At 40.7% G+C, this 23,320-nt stretch overlaps 1 protein-coding gene across 15 annotated transcripts in view; it reads right to left on the bottom strand.

The window, feature by feature from the left end:
- SUPT20H (SPT20 homolog, SAGA complex component) overlaps window positions 1–23,320 on the bottom strand; it is a 63,366-nt gene that overhangs the window by 12,402 nt on the left and 27,644 nt on the right. For 6 of the 15 annotated variants that reach the window (XM_039366567.1, XM_039366557.1, XM_039366559.1 and 3 more), the window contains exons 16-23: window positions 22,248–22,280; window positions 21,387–21,504; window positions 20,100–20,208; window positions 19,215–19,406; window positions 17,044–17,356; window positions 16,368–16,522; window positions 15,330–15,388; window positions 11,532–11,642 (exon numbers count right to left, since the gene is read on the bottom strand). In XM_039366567.1, coding sequence (XP_039222501.1) covers window positions 11,532–11,642; window positions 15,330–15,388; window positions 16,368–16,522; window positions 17,044–17,356; window positions 19,215–19,406; window positions 20,100–20,208; window positions 21,387–21,504; window positions 22,248–22,280 — 1,090 coding nt within the window. The remainder of the gene's footprint in view (window positions 1–11,531; window positions 11,643–15,329; window positions 15,389–16,367; window positions 16,523–17,043; window positions 17,357–19,214; window positions 19,407–20,099; window positions 20,209–21,386; window positions 21,505–22,247; window positions 22,281–23,320) is intronic. The other 9 variants (XM_039366561.1, XM_039366563.1, XM_039366569.1 and 6 more) reach the window with 6 other exon arrangements.

Raw genomic sequence — 23,320 nt, 5'->3', positions numbered from 1 at the left:
CATATAGGTTTCTCAAGAGACAGATGAGATGGTCTGGTACTCCCATCTCTAAAAATACAAACTAAGAAAAAAAGGAAAAATCTATCTTATATTTTATATTTATCAAAAGTCACTGGTTTACCAATGAATTCACTGCTCTAAAATAAACAATAAAATATTACAATATTACTTAAAATATTACAGAATCTCTTGATCCATTCTGCTATAGTGAAACATATTGCTGCATCTGTAATATTTTAAGTAATATTGTAATATTTTATTTTGCCCTTCCAGTAATGGGAATACTTCCTGTGGCAAGGGTATGAGTTAGGCTGGCAACTTAATGAAAGTCTCAACTGAACAAAGCCATGATGATTAGTGAAATATTTTTATTTATTTATTAATTTACATTGCTATCCATCTCAACATCTCTGGGAAGTAAATAATAATAAAAATAAAACAAATACATATAAAAAAATTATAATTCACAGAAGTAAAAAAAAACAAAACAAGTTATCATCCACATGGCCAAAAGACAGGCCTCTTCATATGCTTAAGGCCCCAAGCCCAAATACGCAGCCATATCTTTAGCTTTACAAAATGCAAGCAAGTTAAGACCAACATAATCTTGGAGGGAGAATGTTCCAGAGTGCACTATGCAGAAAAAACTTATCTTCTGGGCCCCACAAGCCTGTATTCCTTAGCCAACAGGATCCAGAAGAATGACTATCTTGTAGGACTGATGGGACAGTTAGGAACAACTAGAAGAGGTAGACTCTTAATTAATTCAGCTCCAAGCCATGAAGAGCTTTAAAGATGACAACCAGCAACTTGAATTGCACTTGGAAGCACACTGACAACTAACATAGCTCATGAAGTAATGGTGTTGCATGTAAGAAACAAACCAGTACCATTAACTATCCATGCCACTGCATTCTACACCAGCTGCAGTTTCTGAATGCTCCTCAAAGCCAACCTGTAATGGTATGTGGGACTGATCTTGGGAGATGAAGATGACATAATCAAGAAAATACTGGAATGTGCAGAAATGGACAGACTCACATTGAAGATTAAAGAAAAGGAAGATAGAGTATTTTCAAACATTGGATGTATTTTACCAATAGCTGGCAAAATGGGGTAGAGATTAGGATCTTATTACATGTTATTAAAATAAGATCCAGACAACATGTTGTTTGTTAAGCACTTATGAAATGTAAACTTATAAAAAAATAAATAAAATATATTATATAAAAAAAACTATCCATGCCATTTCATTCTACACCAGCTGCAGTTTCTGAATGCTCTTCAAAGCCAACCTGTAATGGTATGTAGGACTGATCTTGGGAGATGGAGGAGAGATGCTGCCTAGATCAGATAAGAGAAGGCATAGCCCACAACTGCATAATGGGCAGAGAAAGAAACACAGAAAGAACCTCAGTGGGAGATTTGTACTATCAAACTTGCAAGGTTCTGTTAATGGTATTAAAAGGCTGTTGAGAGATCAACAACCAGGATGGATGTACTACCTTTGTCCTGCCCCCACCAGTTCAATCCTGATGGGGCTCAGAGTGGACTTAGCCTTCTGTGAGGACCCACCCCACTTTGCATCTTAAGAAGACAGAACTCTTGGAATAATTCTTCCAACAGGAATCCTTTATTAAGAGAAAATGGTTGCAGGCATGCTAGACAGGACTTGGGGTTCAAGCTCTCCCATTCAAGGTTTTAAGGGGTTCCCCAGTAGTCCCACCCAATCAACCCCCCTTCCAGTGATAGTTTCAAGTATCACAATTCCATCCCCTTTCTTCTTCCGTCTGGATGGAGACTTCAGATAACTACATGAAAGGCAATTACTCTTCTTTGATATGTTAAAGCTTAGAGGCCACAATAAACACACATTCAGTCCTTTGAAGTGTGCTGAAGGAAGTGAGGGCCATAAAGCCCCTTTGCTCTCCCCCTTTTCTCCCTCTTATGGCAGAATCCAGAGAAGGCAGAATTGGGAGTTTCTATGTTTGATAATTAAAGATGAAATATAATTGGATTCTGACATCCGGCCCCTCTTAACAATAAGAGAGATCCACCTGAAAGAAAACACAAGTAAAAAATTTAGTTAGGCTTGTTAGGATACTCTGTGTGAAACTTCTTCAATAGCTTCGGGGCTCTGACGTGACGTTTATGGACCCACTCATTTTGTGAGGCAGGGAGGTGTTTCCAGGCAACTAGGTACTGAGTTGTTCCACGATATCTCCTAGAGTCAAGGATCTCTTTTATTTCGAAGTGTTGTTCCCCCTCCACCATGATTGGAGGTGGTGGGGGGGGGATTTTTGGCCGTAGAGGTGACTGATGCTCTCTTTTCAGCAAGCTGCAATGAAAAACTGGGTGTATTTGCCTGAGGTTTTTGGGTAATTCTAATTCTACTGTTACTGGATTTATGATCCTTTTAATTGGAAAAGGTCCTATATATTTTGGTCCAAGTTTTTTACAGGGCTGTAGGGACTTTAGGTATTTTGTAGATAAGTACACCATTTCTCCTATAATGAATGGTGTAGGCTCAACCCTTTTTTTATCGGCTTGTGCTTTGTATGCCCGCCTAGCTTCATCTAGTGATTTTCTGACTATTGGCCAGGTGTTTTGTAGGCTTTCCATCCATTCTTTCAGTGAAGGGATCGTTGGTTCTTTTGGGGTTAACTCTGGCATAGGGTTGAAACTTTGGCCGTTGGCTATTTGAAAAGGAGTGTAGCCTGTGCTGGAGTGGACTGCATTATTGTAGGCAACTTCTGCAAAAGGAAGTAAGTCCGTCCAATCACTCTGTTGGAAATTTAAAAAACATCTCAAATATTGCTCAAGTACCGACTGGCAGCGTTCCGCTTGTCCATCTGTCTGAGGGTGATGGCTAGATGTCAGTCCCTGAGTGGTCCCTAAGAGGGATAAAAATTCCTTCCAAAATGTAGACGTAAATTGCACTCCCCTATCAGAGATGATGCGTTGGGGTGCCCCGTGCAATCTGTAAATGTGCTGGATAAAAAGTTTTGCTAAGGCCTTTGCAGTGGGAATTTTTTGGCAAGGGATAAAGTGCACCTGTTTGGAAAATAGGTCCGTGACTGTCCAGATAACAGTATTCCCATTGCTTTCAGGCAATTCCACTATAAAATCCATGGCTATTTCCCTCCAGGGGGCTGAGGGACTTGCCACTGGTTGTAACAGCCCTGGCGATTTCCCTTGCAACCTCTTTGCTGATGCACAGGTTGGGCAGCTGGCAACATAACTTTCTATGTCCTTTTTTATTGATGGCCACCAAAATTGCCGTTTAATTAAGTGTAAAGTTTTTACAAATCCAAAATGCCCTGCTGATTTTGTGTCATGGCAAAGTTGCATGAAAGTTAGTCTTTGAGTTGTTGGTATATATAACTTTTCCCCTACCCAAGGCAATCCGTCTCTCATTGTGCACACATGTTTGTTTTTCTGGAACCAATCATCTGTTTCCAAACTTTTTCTGAATTCAATCCCAGTTTGGCTGTCCAGTTGTGGTTTTATTTTGGCTTGGGTTCTTGTGGTTACTGGCGCTGCCAGTTGTGACTCTGCCATTATTGGTCTAGAGTCTGTGGTTCGTGCGCTGTTATATTGGGGCATGCGAGATAGTGCATCTGCCAGGAAGTTCTTTCTTCCTGGTAAATGTTTGAGCTTAAATTGGAATTGGTGAAAATGCTGGGACCAGCGGGCTTGTTTGGGATTGAGTTTCCTGGAAGTTTTCAGGGCTTCTAAATTTTTGTGATCAGTCCATACCTGGAAGGGGATTTTGTTGCCTTCCAGGAACTGTCGCCACGTGAGTAATGCCCAACGTATCCCATAAGCCTCCTTCTCCCATACGGGCCAGCGCTGTTCTGTTTCCGTGAGTTTCTTAGATGTATATGCACAGGGTTGCAATACTGCATCATCATTTTCTTGTAATAGCACAGCCCCCACTGCCACATCACTTGCATCTGCCTGTATTATGAAGGGTTTGTCCATGTCTGGGTGCCTTAGTACTGGTTCGGCAGAAAAAAGTCTCTTTAGTCTCTCAAACGCTGCTTGGCACTCCATTGTCCATGTTAGTGGCTGGCTAGGTTTTACTGAGGATGTTCCCTTCGTTTTTAGTAAGTTAGTGAGGGGCAAGGCTATCTGTGCAAATGAGGGGATGAATTGGCGGTAAAAATTTGCAAAGCCCAGGAAACTTTGTAGTTGCTTTCTTGTGCGGGGTGGTGCCCAATTCTAATACTGCTCTGACCTTCTCTGGGTCCATTTCAATGCCCTGTGGGGATATGCGATAGCCTAGGTAGTCTATCCTTTCCTGGTGGAATTCGCATTTTGAGAGTTTGGCATATAGGTGAGCGGCTCGCAGCTTCTTTAAAACCGCTCTGACAAGTTTGACGTGTTCTTCTTTTGTTTCGGTAAAGATAAGAATGTCGTCCAAGTAAACAAGGACCCCCTTAAACAGGTGCTCCCTTAGAACGTCATTGATTAATTGCATAAAGACTGCAGGGCCCCCTTGTAATCCAAATGGCAAGACTTTGAATTGATAGCACCCATGGGGCAGTTAAATGCAGTCTTCCATTCGTCCCCTTCCTTGATTCTCACGCGATAGTAAGCTTCCCTTAAGTCTAGTTTAGAAAAAATTTTCCCTTTCGATAGGTGTGACAGCATGTCTTTCATGAGGGGCAGCGGGTATAGGTTGCTTTCACTGATTGTATTCAGGGCCCTATAATCCACGCATAAACGTAAGGAGCCATCCTTCTTCTCTCTAAAAAGGACCGGGGCAGCCACTTTAGGCTTGGCTGGCTCAATGAAACCTCTCTCCAGGTTTTTTTTTATAAATCTTTCCATTTCCTCCTTCTCCTTTGGGCTCATGGAGTATAATCTGGGCTTCGGGAGTTTGCCCCAGGCTTGAATTCAATGGTACAGTCTGTGGGTCGGTGGGGGGGAAGCTCATTCGCCCTCTCCTCACTGAAGACTTCAGCAAGGTCCCTATATTCCTCTGGTATTTCTGTTAATCTTTTTTCCTCTCCTATGGATGCTTTTTCTATTCTTGATTCTGGTAGCCTCCCTTGGGGTTTTAAGTCCATAGGGTCCCCCTTCGGGAATTTGATTTCTGTCGTCCTCCAATTTACCCAGGGGTTCCATTTTTTCAACCATTCCATCCCTAGAATCATTGGGCATTCCATACCTGGGGTCACCACAAACGTTAAGTCCTCTTCATGGTTGCCCAGGGAGAGATGTATTGGCAAAGTGGCTAGGGTAGCTGGCACCCCCCCTGCTATGGATCCATCTAGCTGGCCAAATGAGATTGGTTGTTCCAGTCTCCTGGATGGGATGCCCAGATTCCCCACTAGTGTTGGGCTAATGAGGCAGCGGGTACAGCCAGAGTCTATTAAGGCTTTCACCTTCACAGCTTCGGGCATGGGGGGGATTAATATAGTCACTGTTTTGAAGATGGGTGTGATGCATCCACTTACCAGGGGTTCGCCCTCCGAGCTGTCATCTGAGGCATCCACCGGCCCTGTGGTGTAGGCTGGAGTCCTTTCCCCTTGGTGAGCAGAGGTGGGGGTTTCTGCAATTTCCATCATTCTCATGGCCGTTTCTTTTGGCTTAGCTGAATACTTTCCGGGTTTGTTGATTGGGGATCTGTCTGGGTTGTGCTGGGGGGCCTTTGAGCGGCATTCTACAGCTCGATGCCCTTCTCTTCCGCACTTGAAACATCTCATTTGCTTCTTGGCTGTATCTGATGATTTCACCGGTTGGTGTGTCAGCTCAGGCGGGGGGCGGCTCCATTGTTTTCCTCGGCGGTGCCTCTTCAATATGTCGATCTCTGCTTCCTCTGCCAAGACGTACCATTCCTCAAGTCGATGTGGGTCCCCCCGGGGTAGGCAAGCATCATATAGATCATAGTTTAGTCCGTCTTTGAAATGGCCAAGGAGGATGTCTTCTGGCCAATTCAGTTTGCTGGCAATGGCCCGGAATTCTTGTGTATACTCAGCCACTGGGCGTTTGCCCTGCCTCATCGTTGTTATTTTTTCACGGGCTTTGCGATCAGCCAGGGGGTCTTCAAATCGTCTTCTCAAAGAGGACATGAAACGGTTGAAGTTACTGAGTTCTGGGGCATTGGAGTCATGCAAGTTCACTACCCAATCCGCAGCTGGTCCATCCAGGGCAGATTGCACGATCCGGATGCGGGCTTTGTCGCTGGGAATATCCTGCCCATATTCCTCCATGTAGCTGAGGACTTGGGTTAGGAAAAACCCCAAGCGTGTTGGCTCCCTTTGAATTTCACTTCCAACGGTGGACGTCTTGGAATGGATCGGTGCCTCTGTTGTGGGTGGTAGTGCCTTCCGTCCAGATTGCCATCTGTGGTCCGGTAGGGGGTGGGAGCTCCTGGATCAGTAGATGTCCCTGGGGTTGCAGGTTCCATGTCCCCCTCGGTGTCTCTCCCTTTGCGGCTCCAGGAACTGGGGCGGCCGTAGGGTTCAGTATTCTCCTCTCCTAGGGAGCTGAGAGTTCTCTTCATCAGGTCAATAGCTTTCTCTAGGATCCAGTCTGAGTACGGTGCCCAGCTTCCTCCCTCTTCACTTGCGTGCAGGGATTTCTCCATCTCCTGCTTCCATTCTGGTTGCTTGGTCCCCCGTCTCAGGGTCACCTTTCTTGATTCCTTTCCCCACTCACTTTTCTTTCCAACGCCCATCGACCAGCGAGGCTTGTGGTCCTGTGTCTCCACCACTTCTTCTCCTGAGGAATCTGGCCTCTCGGATCCCAACATCTGGCAAGGTTCCAACTGGGTCAGCGGCTCTCTTTCCAGGGAGTTTCCCCCTCTTTTGCTCCATTGTCTGACATGGTAAATTTTTGCAAAATCCCCCGGCAAGGGTCTTCCTTCCAGGTGGATTAATTTTGCAAGTCCTGTCTAATGTAAGGACCCACCCACTTTGCATCTTAAGAAGACAGAACTCTTGGAATAATTCTTCCAACAGGAATCCTTTATTAAGAGAAAATGGTTGCAGGCATGCTAGACAGGACTTGGGGTCCAAGCTCTCCCATTCAAGGTTTTAAGGGGTTCCCCAGTAGTCCCACCCAATCAACCCCCCTTCCAGTGATAGTTTCAAGTATCACAATTCCATCCCCTTTCTTCTTCCGTCTGGATGGAGACTTCAGATAACTACATGAAAGGCAATTACTCTTCTTTGATATGTTAAAGCTTAGAGGCCACAATAACACACATTCAGTCCTTGAAGTGTGCTGAAGGAAGTGAGGGCATAAAGCCCCTTGCTCTCCCCCTTTTCTCCCTCTTATGGCAGAATCCAGAGAAGGCAGAATTGGGAGTTTCTATGTTTGATAATAAAGATGAAATATAATTGGATTCTGACACCTTCCATCCTTTTGAGGTCAGTAAAATGAGGACCAAGATTGTGGGGGCAATATGAAAATAAAGCTTCTATATTGTAAACCACGCAGATAGTGCTATAAAGCTGTGATGACCCAGGGCACAGCACAGAGGCAACACAGTCAGCTGGCAGTTCAAACTACCCCTTTATTGCTCCAAATGTTCCTCAAATGCTCCCATGTTTCTGGCAAGTCCCAGAACAAGTAAATATACACACACCTTCAGCAGCCTCTGGCTGCAAATAGTTTCAAAAGTTTTTCAAGTCTCTCAGGCAGGAAAACTGTATGGAACAAGCAGTCTTTTTTCAGGTTTTCGACTCACACACAGTGGCTAGTTTAGAACAGCAATTTATTCAAGGCCAAGTAGATAACAAAGAAAGGAATCCACATCAAAATCTAAGAGTCTGTGAAAATACAAGCTTGCCTGAGTAGTTTCAGAAGAGAAGCCAAAATTCAATCTGAGGTTTGGAGCACCAAATCAAGTTTGTCAGCCAGTCCAATGGTCAGAGTTTCAGGGTTTACAAGTAGAAATCACAACACAGAACAAGAGATCAGAGAATTGTTTCCAACGTCAGCAATAGCACACAAACCTCCAATAATTCAGCATTTGTTCCCAACAAATGCCCCTCCCCACAGTGTCTCCTTAAGTCTCATCCCCAGGTGTGCCTTGTGGAGAGGGGCAGGGCGCTCTCCTCCCAAGTAGTCGGGCCTGCCTGCGTTGTTCCCTCCTCTCCACTCTCTAGGATCAGGAGGGGGTGGCCCTTGCTCATCCTCTGAGCTCTGTCTCTCATGTTCATCCTGCCTCTGTTCCTCCCTGCCTTCAAGCAGTCCCAATCCTGAAAGGCCCTGTCCTGCCTCGGCCTGCTCCTCCCCATATTCCTCCAAAGCCAATGATGCTTCCCCCTCGATCTTGATCTCCATCGGCTCCAGTTCCAGCTCATCTTCCTTAGCAGATTCAGGCTCCAACAGGGGCATGACAAAAGCACTATGGGGCTTTATATAAGCTACTGCTAAATAGCTTATATTGCTAAATGCTATTGCATGTGCAACTGAACATATGAACAATGTTTTTTTTTATTGAAAATTTTTTTAAAAACTTTTACAAAGACAGAAAAACAATGACAACTACAATAAGACAAAAAAACAAAAAACAAAACAATACAACCCTCCCCCAACCCCTCCCAAATCACCCCCTCCCTCCCCCCCCCCAGCTTCCCAGAGCAGAATATAGGCTTAATTAAAAGAAATTAACAAAATTATAAGATAATTAAGAACAAAATATATATGAATAAAGAATTATAAACCTTAAAAAGAAAAAATATTTTAAAAAAAAGCAAAGCAAAGAAAAAAAAAGTAGAGTTACACGACCACCAAATATGATAATAAGTGGCATCCAAACAGCCACATCTCCAACATTTAGGCTGTAAGTCAGGATACATGAGAGACATCTTTTGTGGATCAAGGTGCCATCTATAAAACATTTTATAAAAATTCTCCCTTAAATTCTGGGCTTGTGTAAATTTAACATTTCTCACCCAGATAGTTTCCCAAGTATCCAGTAGAACTGGTTCACCAAAATTCTGCGCCCATTTAATCATACAATCTTTAATTAATTCTGATTCTGAATCCAGTTCCACTAGCACCCCATAAATTCTTTTAATATGAGTTTGTCTTTGATCCTTTACTTGCTTGAAAAGATTTTGATCTTCTCTAAGCAAACCTAAATTACGATCCATCTTCCATCTATCTAATAGTTGTCTATATTGAAACCAAGAATAGGTAATATTTTCATGTAACAAATCTTCCAGAGATTTTAACTGCCAATTTAGACCATCCCATCTAAGTAATTGTGTATAAGACACCGTATCCATTTTAACACCTCTCTTTATCCCCTCTATCGCATGCCAAGGTATGGCACATAATGGTATTTTAAAATCACTTTTATAATATTTCCTCCAGACTCTAAGTAGAGAAATCCTTAAAATATGAGATTTAAAAGCCCGATCCACTTTTTTATTAAATATTAAATAGGCATGCCAACCAAAGAGTAAATCCCATCCCTCCAAATGGAGTATCTCTGAATTTGTTAAGTTCATAATATAATTTCAAATTCGGTACCTTGAGTCCACCTCTCTCACGGAAGTCCTGCATAATTTTAAATTTTACCCTTGGTTTTTTCCCTGCCCAAATAAATTTGTTAATACCTTTCTGCCATTCATTCAAATTAACCTCATTCTTTAAAATAGGTAACATTTGAAACAAAAAGAGAAATTTGGGCAGGACGTTCATTTTAATCACTGCAATTCGTCCCATGAGAGATAACTGTAACTTCTCCCAATTCCTCAAGTCCTTCTGTATACTGGCCCACAGCCTTTCATAATTATTCTTAAACAATTTTGCATTAGAAACAGATAAAGTGACCCCCAAATATTTTGTCTTATCAACAATTTCAAAACCAGTCAACTCAGCAAAGTCTGTTTGTCCTGAATAGTCATATTTTTAGCTAATATTTTAGTCTTATTATTATTAATTTTAAAGCCCGAAACAAGTCCATATTGACGAATCAGCTGTAGTAAGTTAACTACAGAATGGGTAGGTTGAGATAAAGTAACCACCAAGTCATCTGCAAAAGCTCTTAACTTGTACTCTTTTTTATTAACTTCTATTCCTCTTATTTCCTGCGATTCTCGGATTTTAATCAACAAAATTTCCAATGTTAAAACAAACAGCAAAGGTGACAGAGGACATCCCTGTCTAGTACCTTTTTCTATTGTAAAAACCTCTGACAAACCCCCATTAACAATAAGTTGTGCCGTTTGCTTTTGATATATAGCAGTAAAAGCTTGTAATATTTTCCCTCCAAAGTTCATCTCCTCAATTGCTCTTAACATAAAATACCAGTTCAATTGATCAAAAGCTTTTTCAGCATCTAAGAATATCAGCCCTGCAGGGACTTGGTTGTTCTTATCTAAATATTCTAATATGTTAATAATTTGTCTAGCATTATTTTTCATGTACCTGCCAGTTATAAAACCCGATTGATCCTTATGTATAAGCTGATGCACAACCTTCATAAGCCTATTAGCTAAAATTTTTGCAAAAATCTTATAATCTACATTTAAAAGAGATATAGGTCTATAATTCCTTGGTAAAGTAAGATCTTGATCCTCTTTTGGAATCAAGGATATAAAAGCACTGCGCCATGATGGAGGGATCTCTGCACCCTGCAATATATTATTAAAAAGCTCAACAAAAGGTTGAGTCATCTCTTCAACTAAAGTTTTATAATAAATAGATGTCAAGCCATCCGTACCTGGCGCTTTACCTAATTTTAATTGCTTAATAACCGTCACAATCTCCTCATTGGTAATTGGACCATTAATTTCTTGCTTCTGATCTTCTGTCAATTTAGGAAAGTTAGCCTCACTTAAATATTTATTTATGTCTGAAATTTGTACTAAACTAAAAAGAAATCCTTTAAACTGCTCTGTCCGCTTTAAAAATTACTCACCAGAAGACTTTAAACACGGAGCTGGTAGCGGCGTTTCCTTTTGCCTCCGAAGAGGCAAAAACAGCTGGGAGGCGGAGAAAGCAGGAACTCCGAGGGAACGCTCTTTCTGTCCCCTCAAAAGAAAAATCCAGAGGGGGCTAAGAGGTTCTACCTCTATTCTTGCAATCTCTGCCCCTTCCCTTCGCCCGGGAAGGGGATTCCGAGCCGCGGGCCAGTTGATTTTCGCTGCACACCACGGATCTAACGCCGTCCCAGGAGGACGGCTACAAGGCAGCCGCCATCAACGTCGCTCCCCGGCGGAAGCTGATATGAACAATGTTAAGCAGCCCTTCCCTCTTTGGAATGATGGGTTATCAATGTCAGAAAACCAGCTGGTTGTCTAAGGGTACAATGTAACTGCAGATATGGGAAGGCTCCCTGTGGCAGACAACATTCCCTATGAGCTGAAATTACATTACCAGGATTCCAGGCCATACAGAAACTTTTACACATACACAATAACTTTTCTTTGAAGACAGCTCCATTGTGTTGTGGAGATTAGCTCCCCAGTGATATCATCAACATAAAGGAATCATGTTGATATCTACATGCAAACATATGGCTTATTTTTTATCATATTATTCTCAGTGGGTATGCCTACCTGATCTCCCTGTGGCTGAGGACTAGAAGTTGTAGGCAGCTGAGATGAAAACTGGGAGAGTTGTTGTTGCTGCTGTTGGACAGGGTTGAATATCAGTGAGCCACCTGCAAGCTGTTCAAGTTTAAAGAGATATTAGGTGTTGGCAGGGTTGCGTATTTTATTTGTGATGCACTCAAATATACAGAATTTAGAATTTATATTTGTGAGCACCCAATATCCTTAGTCCCTTTCCACTTCAAGAAAATTAGGATTCAGATATTTTACACAGAGTAAAATCACACTAAAAAGTAAACCTAAATCAAAGTGACCACAGCACTTTTGTTGTTTTGTTGTTTCCACAGCAAGTATCATTTTATGCAACAATAGATGTACATGCATGCAGAATTCATATCACCTACATCAGGGGTGTCAAACTGCTGGCCCACGGGCTGGACACATCATGCAAAAGCTGCGCCCACCCCATTGCCGGCAATGGCAAAACAGTCCCAATACGTTGCGTGATGTCACACGATGTCGCGAGTTTGACATGTCTGACCTACATGAACTAATTCTATTTCCCATTAGGTAAAACATGTTTACTTCCAATGAGACCAAAGCCTGGAATCTGTTACAGCTGGAAGGAGGAGTAAGAGATGTAACTGAACAAGTGCTGAGCAGAGCTTTTAAGCTAGTTTGTTGGATGTCCCATAGAACTATCTCTTTGTGAAATTGCATACTTTATTTATGTTCCATCTTTTACCTTACCTTAGGAGACTAAAAGTAACATACACAATTTTATAAAAACAGTTAAAGGCAATTATCTAACTCAGAGGAATGTGTTTCAATATTTTCTAAAAGCAGAGTTAAGTCTGAGTGCAGTTCTGAAGGGAGTACATGTCATTGCTTGACAGCAATACAGGAGAAAGCATTCTCTTTGTGACCAAAGTTGTATCTCAGAAAGTAAGGAAATTTTAAGAGCCCAATCCTCATGACCTCAATGTCCAAATAAAATAATATCAATTAGACCAGTGGTTCTTAACCTGGGCGATATTGCCCCCCAGGGGGCGATTTCATTTTTCAGGGGGGTGATGGAACAAAAAGGGGAGACGGGGGGGGGCGAAGGAATGAAAAGGGGGCGATATGGGGCAATGGAGCAAGAAGTTTTGGGGACACTTTTGAGCCTTCCCCTGCGGCTCCGAGCCTCCTCTGCCATTTGCAGAGAGAGACAGAGACAGAGAGAGGCACTTGTACTTCTCTCTCTCTCTCTCTCTCTCTCTCTCTCTCTCTCTCTCTCTCTCTCTCTCTCTCTCTCTCTCTCGGATTTGCCCCCTCGCAGGGCTCCTGATTGGCTCTGTGCCTGGGTGCCCTGCCCCCTGGGAGAAGCGCGGCCAGAAGTCCCTTTTCCTAGCTGGCCCCGTCCGAGGTGCATGTGGCTGGAGAACCGCGCAGGGAAGCCCGGGGATTCCCGCTGGGAGCAGCCTGCCAGAGCCTCAGCTGAGCAGGCAAGCCTTCCCGCAAGCTGCGGCCCTGAGGGAGAGCAGCCCCTGCGATCCCCAGCCACAGGACCGGACCGTTGTCCCAGCTGGCCGGGAAGGCATGCCGGAGTCCCAGCTGCTTTATCGGTGAAGAATGTGAGGTGAGCAGAAGATGGGGGGGGGAGAGAAAGGGAGGAGGAGGCATTTTCCAACCAGCAGCAGAAGAGCCTGGCCGGACCCGTGGGAGCGCCTCCTCCTGGGGCCCGGCGCCGGCTTCCTTGCCCTCCTCCTCCTCCTCCCCTTCTTCCTCCTCCTGCCCCCCAGGTGGCAATCCCAGATGGGACGGCGGCTGGCGGGGGCATTGCTCCCTGGGCAATGCTGGTGGGTCGTGGATTGTCAGGAGGGCCGCATGATGCGAAGTGGCCCCAGCTCCTCCAGCACGACGGACCTCCAGCAGCATGGGAGGCTCCAGCATTGGTCCTGGTGGGAGGCGGATCATTGCTCCGGTTCCAACCGAGGACGCTGGCGGCGCGGGAGGTTTGGCGGCGCAGCTGACGGGGGCATTCCGCGGATGCCCTGTGACTTAAGCCCAGGGATGCCGGCAGCGCAAGGGGAGGCTTGGCGATGCAGTCGACGGGCGGGGCATTCCGCAGATGCCCCATGGCCCTGAATTGAGCCCAGGGACGCCAGCAGCATGTAGGATGGCCTGCCAATGTGACCGTGAGCCAGGGTCTCCCCGCAGGCCCAGCGGGCAGCGGAGCTGGGTGCCTCCAGCTGCGACAGGGGGTCTTCTGTTACCTCCTGCACCCCCTCCCCGCCCCTTTGGCACCCTCTGCCTTTCGTTCTCTCTCTCTCTCTCTCTCTCCTCACCTGGAGAAAGAAGGGGGGAGGAAGGGAGAGAAAAGAGATAAAGAGAGAGGGAGAAGGGACTGAGAAAAAGAGAGAGAGAAAGAGAGAGGAAAGAGAGAGGAAGCACAAGTGCCTCTCTCTCTCTCCCTCTCTCCCCCCCCCCTCTCTCTCTCTCTCTCTCTCACACACACACACACACACTGAGTGGAGGAAGAGGACTAGCAGACCAAGGGCAGAAAGAGGGAGAGAGAGGGAGGGAGGGAGGGAGAAAGACCCTTTTGACATCTAAAATGAAGATAACACTGAAGATATATATATATAATAAAGGTAAAAAAGGATATATGCAGTGTTATCTTCATTTTAGATATCAAAAGGGTTTTGTGGCTCCCAGTGTTTTGTTTTCAGTGGTCATTACATTTAAGTGTCTTGAATAAATAAGATAATAATGAAATACATGTATCGCTAAGTTTGGGATAAAGTGACAGGTGGCACCAAACTTTTTCACGCAGTTGAGATATGGGGAAAAGACTGGAAATAAATTATTTGCATCATATGTCCTAATGACAATTTTAAAGAAAACAAAAAAAGGGTTTGCATAAATTAAAGAATTATTTCCTATATTGTGATTGAGAGGTTATGTTGGGGGAGGGGGGGCGATGACAACTTCCTTATTGGCTCAAGGGGGCGATTTGTTCAAAAAGGTTAAGAACCACTGAATTAGACAGTCTATCTAATAATGAAATTCCAAAGTCATTATAAATAAGCTTGAATAATTCAATGAGAATCCCAACATTGGAGTCATTGGCGTTGGGCAGTCAATAAATTTAAACTACCATATTTTTCCGTGTATAAGACACTATTTTTTCCTGCAAACACCCTCTTCAAAAATCAGGTGTGTCTTATACACAGAAAAATAATGGTAACCTCTGCAGCCCAGGGCATGCCTGTGTGGGTTGCCATGCCACCTGGTGCAGGTGTCAAGCCCCTGTGGGCTTGCCACTAACGGGAAGGGGCAAGATCATCAGCCAGCCAAACTCCTTGGTTTGCCAGCTCAGCTGTTCAGCACTCTGCCGAACAGCTGATCAGCACAGAGAAGCTCGCATGCCAGAGCGTCTTATACAAGGATGCATCTTATAGATGGAAAAATATGCTAATTAATTAAAATAATAACATGGGCAGTGAGATAGTTGAGCAGAGGGAGCTTCTCCTAACCCTAGTTGTAAAATCTCCACATATTTGCAGATTTGAAATAGACAATTGGCTTTCCAGATCCACAATGTCCTTGCCTCAATGTTTGGCAATGAAAACTTTTTATTTTCACATTTTTTTCCAACCTCATGTCAAGAGAAATATATATATCCTTCTATATTTTTGACAGGATAATATGTTTTACTAATTAGTCAATGGATATAAGAGTGTTTGTATTTGCATCTAATTTCCCCACTCAATGTCTTGCGAAATCACACAGAAAACAGGCCCAAGTATATTATCATACCTGTAGAAGATTCAATGGGCGAAGGCCTGGAGCATTTTTTAAACCAAAAGGAACACCTGCTGAGATTAATTTAGGTAAGAAAATGTTGTGGTTTTTTTCTTTAATTACATCTAAAGTGGAAGTGAACAGTGTAGCTAACCATTAATATTGGCAAAAACTATTTTGGCCATTTCAACAGAAGCAACTATTTTCCCCCAAAATACCTCTTCTAGTAAAAAAGAAAAAAAAAAGAGTTTTAAATGCTAAAATATTCCAACTTTAAAGCTCAGCTTTAAAATTTGGAATATTTTAGTATTTAAAACTCATAAAGAAATTTATGAACTTTAAAATTTAAGAGTTCATTTGCACTGAAACTGTACAATGTATCTTGTTTCAATAAACTGAATTAAAACACCTTAATTCTTGAATCCTAGTAATGATTCAAGCTTTCAGAGTATTGTAGTTTTTCTCTACTGCCACATCAGGGTACAGGAAGGAATATACGTGAAATAGAAAAAAAATACTTTACTATATTTATAATACCTCACAAGAATTGCTTAAATACAATGCACACAAAATAACTGATTAAAAGCACAAATTGAAAATATAATAGCAGATAAAAATATATCACAAAATGCTAAAATTATGAAACCAATGAAATTAAAATGCTTACATAAATAATTTTAAATCAAAAACTTGATTAACAGCAGGTTATTTGGAAGATCAGTGCCATTATATAAAATGATTACTCCAATATTATGAGATGATTGAGAAGAAAGTAGAGCTACCAGAAGCTACACTATCTTATAGAATGATTCCTAAAATTTGTCTGGGTCTGTGTCACATTAGAAAATTTAGTTGCATATGCCTACAAAACTTAAAAAACTCTGGGAGACTGCCACCTAGGGCAATAATTAAGATGGCGTTAATGCCCATCACTATATACTATGCAATTTACTAGTTAGTATCCTTCTAGATTCTTTTCCCAATTTGCACTTTCAATAGGCATCATCATCATCATCATCATCCCATTACAGCATGTCTGATTTTCATACTAACCTGGCTGAGAGGTATGCTGCATTGCAGCAGGGAGTGCATTTGGCACCAGATTTCCTGATGGTAAAATATTACTCAGGTTTATACCTGCAGGGGGGGCTGCACCAGTATTACCCCCCAACATGGGATTTGAACCACTCATTAATGTTTGTGTTCCACTGTACAAAAGGAATAGGCAAGAATTAGACTAATATGGCATGAAATAATATGCAGTTTTACTAATCAAGTTACAACAAAATATTTTGCTTCACTTGAATAAATCTCTTCATATCTATAGTTCCTCATATTCCATCCCAAAGCCAACTAAACAACATAACATGTGAACAGTGCTCAAGGAATGAACAGAATGCCAGATGCTCTCCTTATTCTTAATTCTACCTCCAATAATGGTAAGAATGGAGGACAGATTACACACACATAGAAATAATACAATAAATAATAAAAATAACACTAATCTTAACCAGTTTTCTAAAACTTACTCTAAAGCTTTACTTTTTGTATGTCCACATAATTATGATCATCAGCTAATGTTTAAGAACATGGAATGAAATAAATGCACTAAAATATGTTAAATTTCATTAATTGGTTAACCCATCTCAAGTTCATCACTCATCAGTGGGCTCAAAGCAACATGGAACATGATGGAAAATAACTATAAGCTATAAAATAACCAACTTACCTCACAGAGCCCACTACATTGATGAAGTTAAGTCCTGCAGTGTTTGTCATGACCTGGTTGGAAGATGTTCCTGTAGTAACGGAAGTTACCATGGTGGAAAGAGGAATGGTCATTACAGGCAATGTCTGGCCCAGAGACATTTGCTGCTGAGCAAACGGGGTAAGTAAAGTGGGCTGAGGGGTGAAGCCTGAATCTTGGGGAATAAGGGTAGCAGAATGGATGATCAGAGTTGAGCTCTGAGCATCAGCAGGGTGTGGGGTCGATGAAAGGGTGTTGGTTGGAGTAGGAATAGCTGGCTTAGGAGTTCCAGACCCTGCTCATTGAGAAAAATAAAAAGCACTCGTTTGTTATAAAAGGCCAGTCCTTTTTTAAAACTAAGGTTAGTGGACTCTTACTTAGCTTGATATTTTACTCCACTTAAAAAACACCACCAACAGCCCAGCCAACTTGGTTAATAATTGCTGTTTCTGATGAATGAAGCATATGGCACAAAAATATCACTATGCTTAATCTGCAACTCGAGTTCTATTTATTCCATTAAATCATTCTAACATTGTTGACACATTTACATCACTCCTCTGCTATTAACTATCTCATGTCAATTTCAGTATTTTCTTTAAATAAAGCATTAAAATGCTATAAACAATAAACAATCTAACATTGTAACATATACATCTTTTAACATCTGCACAATAATGTAACATTAGAAAAGCAGCTTGAATAAAAATCTGGACAGTGAAAAAGAAAATACAAATAATTATCCATCACTGGTTTGCTTAACTTGCAGACAGAAAGAAAGCAACAATCAATGATTGCATTTAAAATGTAAAGTTGGCACGAAGCAATATCAATGGAATTAAGACAATAAAAGTTCTAAAGCTATTTTAATTTTGTTCTGGTTTTTTTTTAAGCATTCATGTCTTGCAGAAAGAAAGGAAAGAAATGTGAATGTTTAAAAGCTGGGGTATACAATAACACTTATACATCTAGAAAAAAACACTCCCACAAGTTGAGTTTGGTTCCTGATGAATACGTGGATATACCCATGAAATTTTCTTGACATTGCCTTCTTCCAGGAAACTTTTTTGACTTCCAATCTAGTCCCTGGGATTTCCCAGCTACATATAAGGAGTGGAATGAGAATTAAGTTAATCAGATAGTTGGGAAAAATTTACCAAAGCTCCTTTTAAGTTTCTTTGTGCAAAACAGGAAGGCATAAAAATGACATCTGTTAAGTCCCTTTCTGACAATTTTAGATTATGCAACAAGCAAATCACAAGACTACATTATGCAGTAGACAAAGAACTGAATAGACAAATGTCTAAAAGATACTCTAAGGCAGGGGTCTTCAAACTTGGCCCTTTTATGACTTGTGGACTTCAACTCACAGAATTCCTCAGCCAGCCCTGGCTGGCTGAGAAATTCTGGGAGTTGGAGTCCACAAAATCATAAAAGGGCCAAGTTTGAAGACCCTTGCTCTAAGGGATTTTTCCCCATCTCCCACAATTTCAAAGGATGGTTAAAAACCCACAGCCGTTATTTTTATTGTGAGATTTATCAAACTGATGCTGCTGAAAAATCCAAACCAGCTTTCTATCAGCTCAGAAGATATCTAAGAAATTGCACTAATATCCGGAAACTATTCCTATAATTTTTGTCATCAGCAATGATTTGTAAAACAGTATAGGAGTGTTTTAAAAAATCAATTTATAAACTTTATTTTATTACCATATTGAGACTTGATCATGTTATATACACATAGAGATACATCTGCACCATAATTGATGACATTCAAATAATTTTACTTTCTTAAAATATGCAAAGTAAATTGGTCTTAATGAGCTATTATTGACATATTAGTGAAGATATGTATTTTGGAAACTTCTATGGTTACATTAATCATCAGGCTATATGAAAGACAGACCTAGGTTGGTTGCATAAAACGAGTCAAAATGTATACACAGAGGGTGCATACATATATAATTATACAGAAGAACCAAATACAATTACAGCAAACAGAGTACATACAGTGAACAAGAGGCCTGCTTTGTGCTGCACAATTAATACACAATTTAGGACATGTGCTATTTAGTTTCTCCAGATCAGCCGATTAGGAAGTTTACCATGAGAAGCCTATGGAGATTTAATGGAGAATTTAGGGCGAGACTCACTTTGTGAAGCACTTGCAGGAGACCCAGAAGCCGAAGAAAGCAGGCTCAGTTGGTTCAGATCCAGAGATTGCTTCCGAGATACACAGGGAGGCTTAGGAGGAGGAAGAGCAGAAGGAAGAGGAGGAGGAGGAGGAGGAGGAGGAGTTGGGGATTTGAGATGACTGCTTGATTGCTGTGGACTAAAAATATTACCTGAAAAGCATAATTAATAGATGGATTTGTTCTGTGAACCAACATCAGAAAGATTATTTCATTTTCTAAAGTTGTTTCCCCAGTTTTGCTACAGTACATATTAGTTATGCAATCCAATACTTGCTTATAAAAAATGATGCAACCACCTCACTTTTTTGCACTTGTTTGAAATGTAAGTAACTTCTTTAGACTGCAGTTTCACTATTCCTACTGGAAGGAAGCTGAATATGTCTTTTTCTCTTTCTTCCAAGCAATGTTACTACTATGAGAAATTATCTGCCACAGCTTTCTGGAAAGCTGTTATGCAGTCCTGTTTTTCTAGCTTCCAGTCTGTTTATCTTATCAAGTGAGTGACAGGACATTGGAGAAGGCATATAATTTATTATGCTAGGGCAGGGGTGTCAAACTGCCGGCTGGGGAACACATCACGAGGAAACCACGCCCACCCCATTGCTGGCAATGGGAAAAAAGTTTCGATATGTCGCGCGACATCATGTAACGTTGCGAGTTTGACATGTCTGTGCTAGGGGAATGTGTTCTGAGTAGCTTGCTTGCAACTTTTCCTATCAATAAGGTTATAAATGTACGTTCAATTCCCTGAAAGATTCACTAACAAATTCAAAAAAGCAAAGCACAACTTATTCCACAAATATCTTCTCAATATAAAGTAAAGTGCTTTGAAACGGTATTTACCTGAAGAACTGCTTGCTGAACTTGAAGGTAGCTTGATGGGAGGTGGTCTGTGTTTCACACCTTTTCCCAACACTGAAGACTGAATATAACCTGCCACACCCTCAGCCTGCTAAAAGCAAGCATACACCCTTGGAATCAGAAGAAATCTACAGAGGTAATACTAACAAATAAATATGGAAACTGATATGCCAGTCAAAATCAGCATATTTGCATTTTTTCAGGAATGGGAATAAACACTATTAGTAGAAAAAGTTTCCTTTAGTTGTTTATTGTATTCCTAAAAAGAGCTCACTTTTTCAAAACAAGTTATTTTTAATCAAACCAGTCGAGCCAAGAAACGTGTCTCTATACTGCCAAACACTTTCATCTCACATTTTATCATCATTTAAACGTTGATCCTGAGCCTAGAATTTAGTTCAGATCCATAGAATGATCACCTAGAATATTTTTAAAAGTTTAATTTTACATAATTAATTCAATTCTGAAGCATTTACCGATTTATCTAATGATATTAAATAAGTTAAGATACAGGTTGTCATATTATTTTGATCAAAAATGGAATATGAACTTGTTTTCCAAGTTACTAAAAGAAAATATAAACAGAATCCTCCCAGCTTTAAAACTATCCCAATTGTTTTAATCAATTAACCCCTGGATTTCAACTCCCAGAATTCCCCAGCCAGTGTTGCTGCTTGGGAATTCTGGAATATCTTCATTATTTTCCCATCACATAATTTTCTCTTCTAGATGAACATTTTTAAGATTGTTTTCTATTAAGGAAGATGATGTTCATATTTGCAAATGCTTTCTTTATTTGTTAAGATGCATACAGCATAAAAGATTAGGAAAGAAGATTAATTTCTGAAAGGAAAAATGAACAACCTCCTTAACTTTGCATAGGTTTCTCCTCAAGCCCTAGCCCTAACCCTCACCTCAATAACCAAAAATCGTAATGGCTTGCCCACAGCTCAGTCCTTCCAAGGTCGGTAAAATGAGGACCCAGACTTTTGGTGACAATTTACTGACTGTAAACTGCTCAGAGGGTGTTGTAAAGCACTATGGAGCCTTATATATATAAGTCTTATTGCTATTATGATTTACTTGCTAAATTTGTTACATTCTAGCACCAGATGATAATAATTCATCTATAAAAAATAAATAGGCAAAAGTCAAGTAATTAAGTCACTAATAAAAAGTGAATTTGCATGTTTTTTCAGACAGGGCTTAAATGAAACTGTGATATTTTTAAGAGTGCAAAGTTATCCTCTAATCCTAAAAATAACTTACTTCTAGTTCCTTCCCAGGAGAAAGTTGACTGACATGGATTGATCCACTTGAGTTATGAAAAATCTTCACAGGACATTTAGCTTCATTTTGAACCAGCTCCTGGTATTGGTTCACTACTCTATAACATGAGATTAATATGTATTTCATGAAATTGCAGAAATTCTATCTAGATAATGAACAATAGCAGAGATCTGCTTATTTTTATATTTCTGCTGACTTAATTTTTATATATTCATAAATTAAGGAACTGAATGAAAACAATGTATTTAACATAAAATGCTTACTAAAAGTATTATCTATGAAATATATTCTACTTTTCTACACAATCATATTTTAGAAACAAATTCTAATTCATCACTTCTCTTTATTCTGAGTTCAGTATTTGAGTGTATTCCAAGAATAGTTCCTAAGTTTCTGTTGTTATTATATAATGGCAAGAAAAGCATGAATAACAAATGAAAGTAATTAAGAAAGAAATAGGCAGTTTGAAATACAAAATGTGCAATTTAATCAATAAAAAGATTATACCTTTCTTTTAGAACTACACTCCAGTTCTTTTGCTAAGTTTTCTGCAAAACATTCCGTACCACACTAGTGGATAACATCCTAACATTTCACCCTAACATTGGGTGTTAACTCCCGAGCAAAACACAGAATAAGAGACACACTATCCTATTCTGAGGATGTATGCATTTGATAGATGAGAAAGGTATATTCCTACTACACAAAGATCACGGGTTTTAAGATAAATTTCATTTCCAAGGAAAAGAACAAAGAAAACATAAGGACAATCTGGGGAATTTTTGCAAAAGCAAAACCTAACTATCTGTAGAATCATGCAAATAGTAATCAGGTACTTACCTTTCTGCTTCTGATTTTGAGCCAATAAGAAAACTGTAAACAATATAATACACTAATTAAAGTTAAGTAAATATACAATATAGATTATTAATAACAATATTAAAAACAAAAGAATGATTCCTGGGTGTATTCATATCAAACAACAAACAAACGTGATCACCAGGAAGAATTATAAAACTGTAAAAGTTTTAATTAAATAAAAACACCAACCTTTCGTTGGCCCTGACGATGTTGGCAGTGGCCAACGAAAGCTTGGTATTTTTATTAAAACTTTTACAGTTTTATAATTCTTCCTGGTGATCACAATATAGATTATATATGCCACATCAATTAAGCTGAACATATATGATGTTTGCTTAACACGAAAACCCAACTTCAAGCAGTTGGGTTGGGGGCGGCATGTCAGAACCTGTCACTTTATATGCATTGGAGTTTCTGTTTCTTTTCGGGTTCTGCCAGTCTTCTGGGAGAGGGAAGGGGAGCTCGGGCTGCTACAGTGTATTTCCTTTGCTTTGTTCCTTGCTCTATCCTCTTTGATGTTTCTTTCGTGAGGGAAGAGAATGGAATGTGCCTCTGGCCATCTGCCTTATCTCTGGACGAGAAAAAGTTTGGAGACCAAACAACCCTGGAAGTGGCTTTATCTTCCATTTCCACAACATTTTCACACCTGTGGAGTTGTCTGTTTGAATCGTCTGGAGGGACAGTTGGGGTGGGGTTGTCATTGTCTCTTTTAAACTATTGATTTGTGCAAGAAATTCTCAGATCCTGCTTCTACTACCACTGTTAACACCTTCCAATAAAAGTTTCTTTTGGAATGATTTTCGTTTCAAGAGTTCTGCTTTCTTGGAAGGTTTAATTGAGGCAGGTCCTTACACAAGGAATAATGGATTTTAGTTATTACAAAGCAGATTCCAATTCAATGCTAAGAAGAGGGTCATAATACTAAATGCTGTCCAATCCTGGAATGAATTAATTGGGTAGATGGTAGATTCCAAAACTATGCATATGTTCAAGGCAGACATCAGTTTGTGCTGCTTTAAATTGGATTTCAGTACTGATATGGTGTTGAGCTT

The sequence above is a fragment of the Crotalus tigris genome, unplaced genomic scaffold (assembly GCF_016545835.1).
Source record: "Crotalus tigris isolate CLP2741 ecotype Arizona unplaced genomic scaffold, ASM1654583v1 scf7180000020347.5012614909:4044961, whole genome shotgun sequence".
Taxonomy (NCBI): domain Eukaryota; kingdom Metazoa; phylum Chordata; class Lepidosauria; order Squamata; family Viperidae; genus Crotalus; species Crotalus tigris.
The sequence above is the reverse complement of the archived record's forward strand: the minus strand, read 5'-3'. Positions and strand labels throughout refer to the sequence as shown.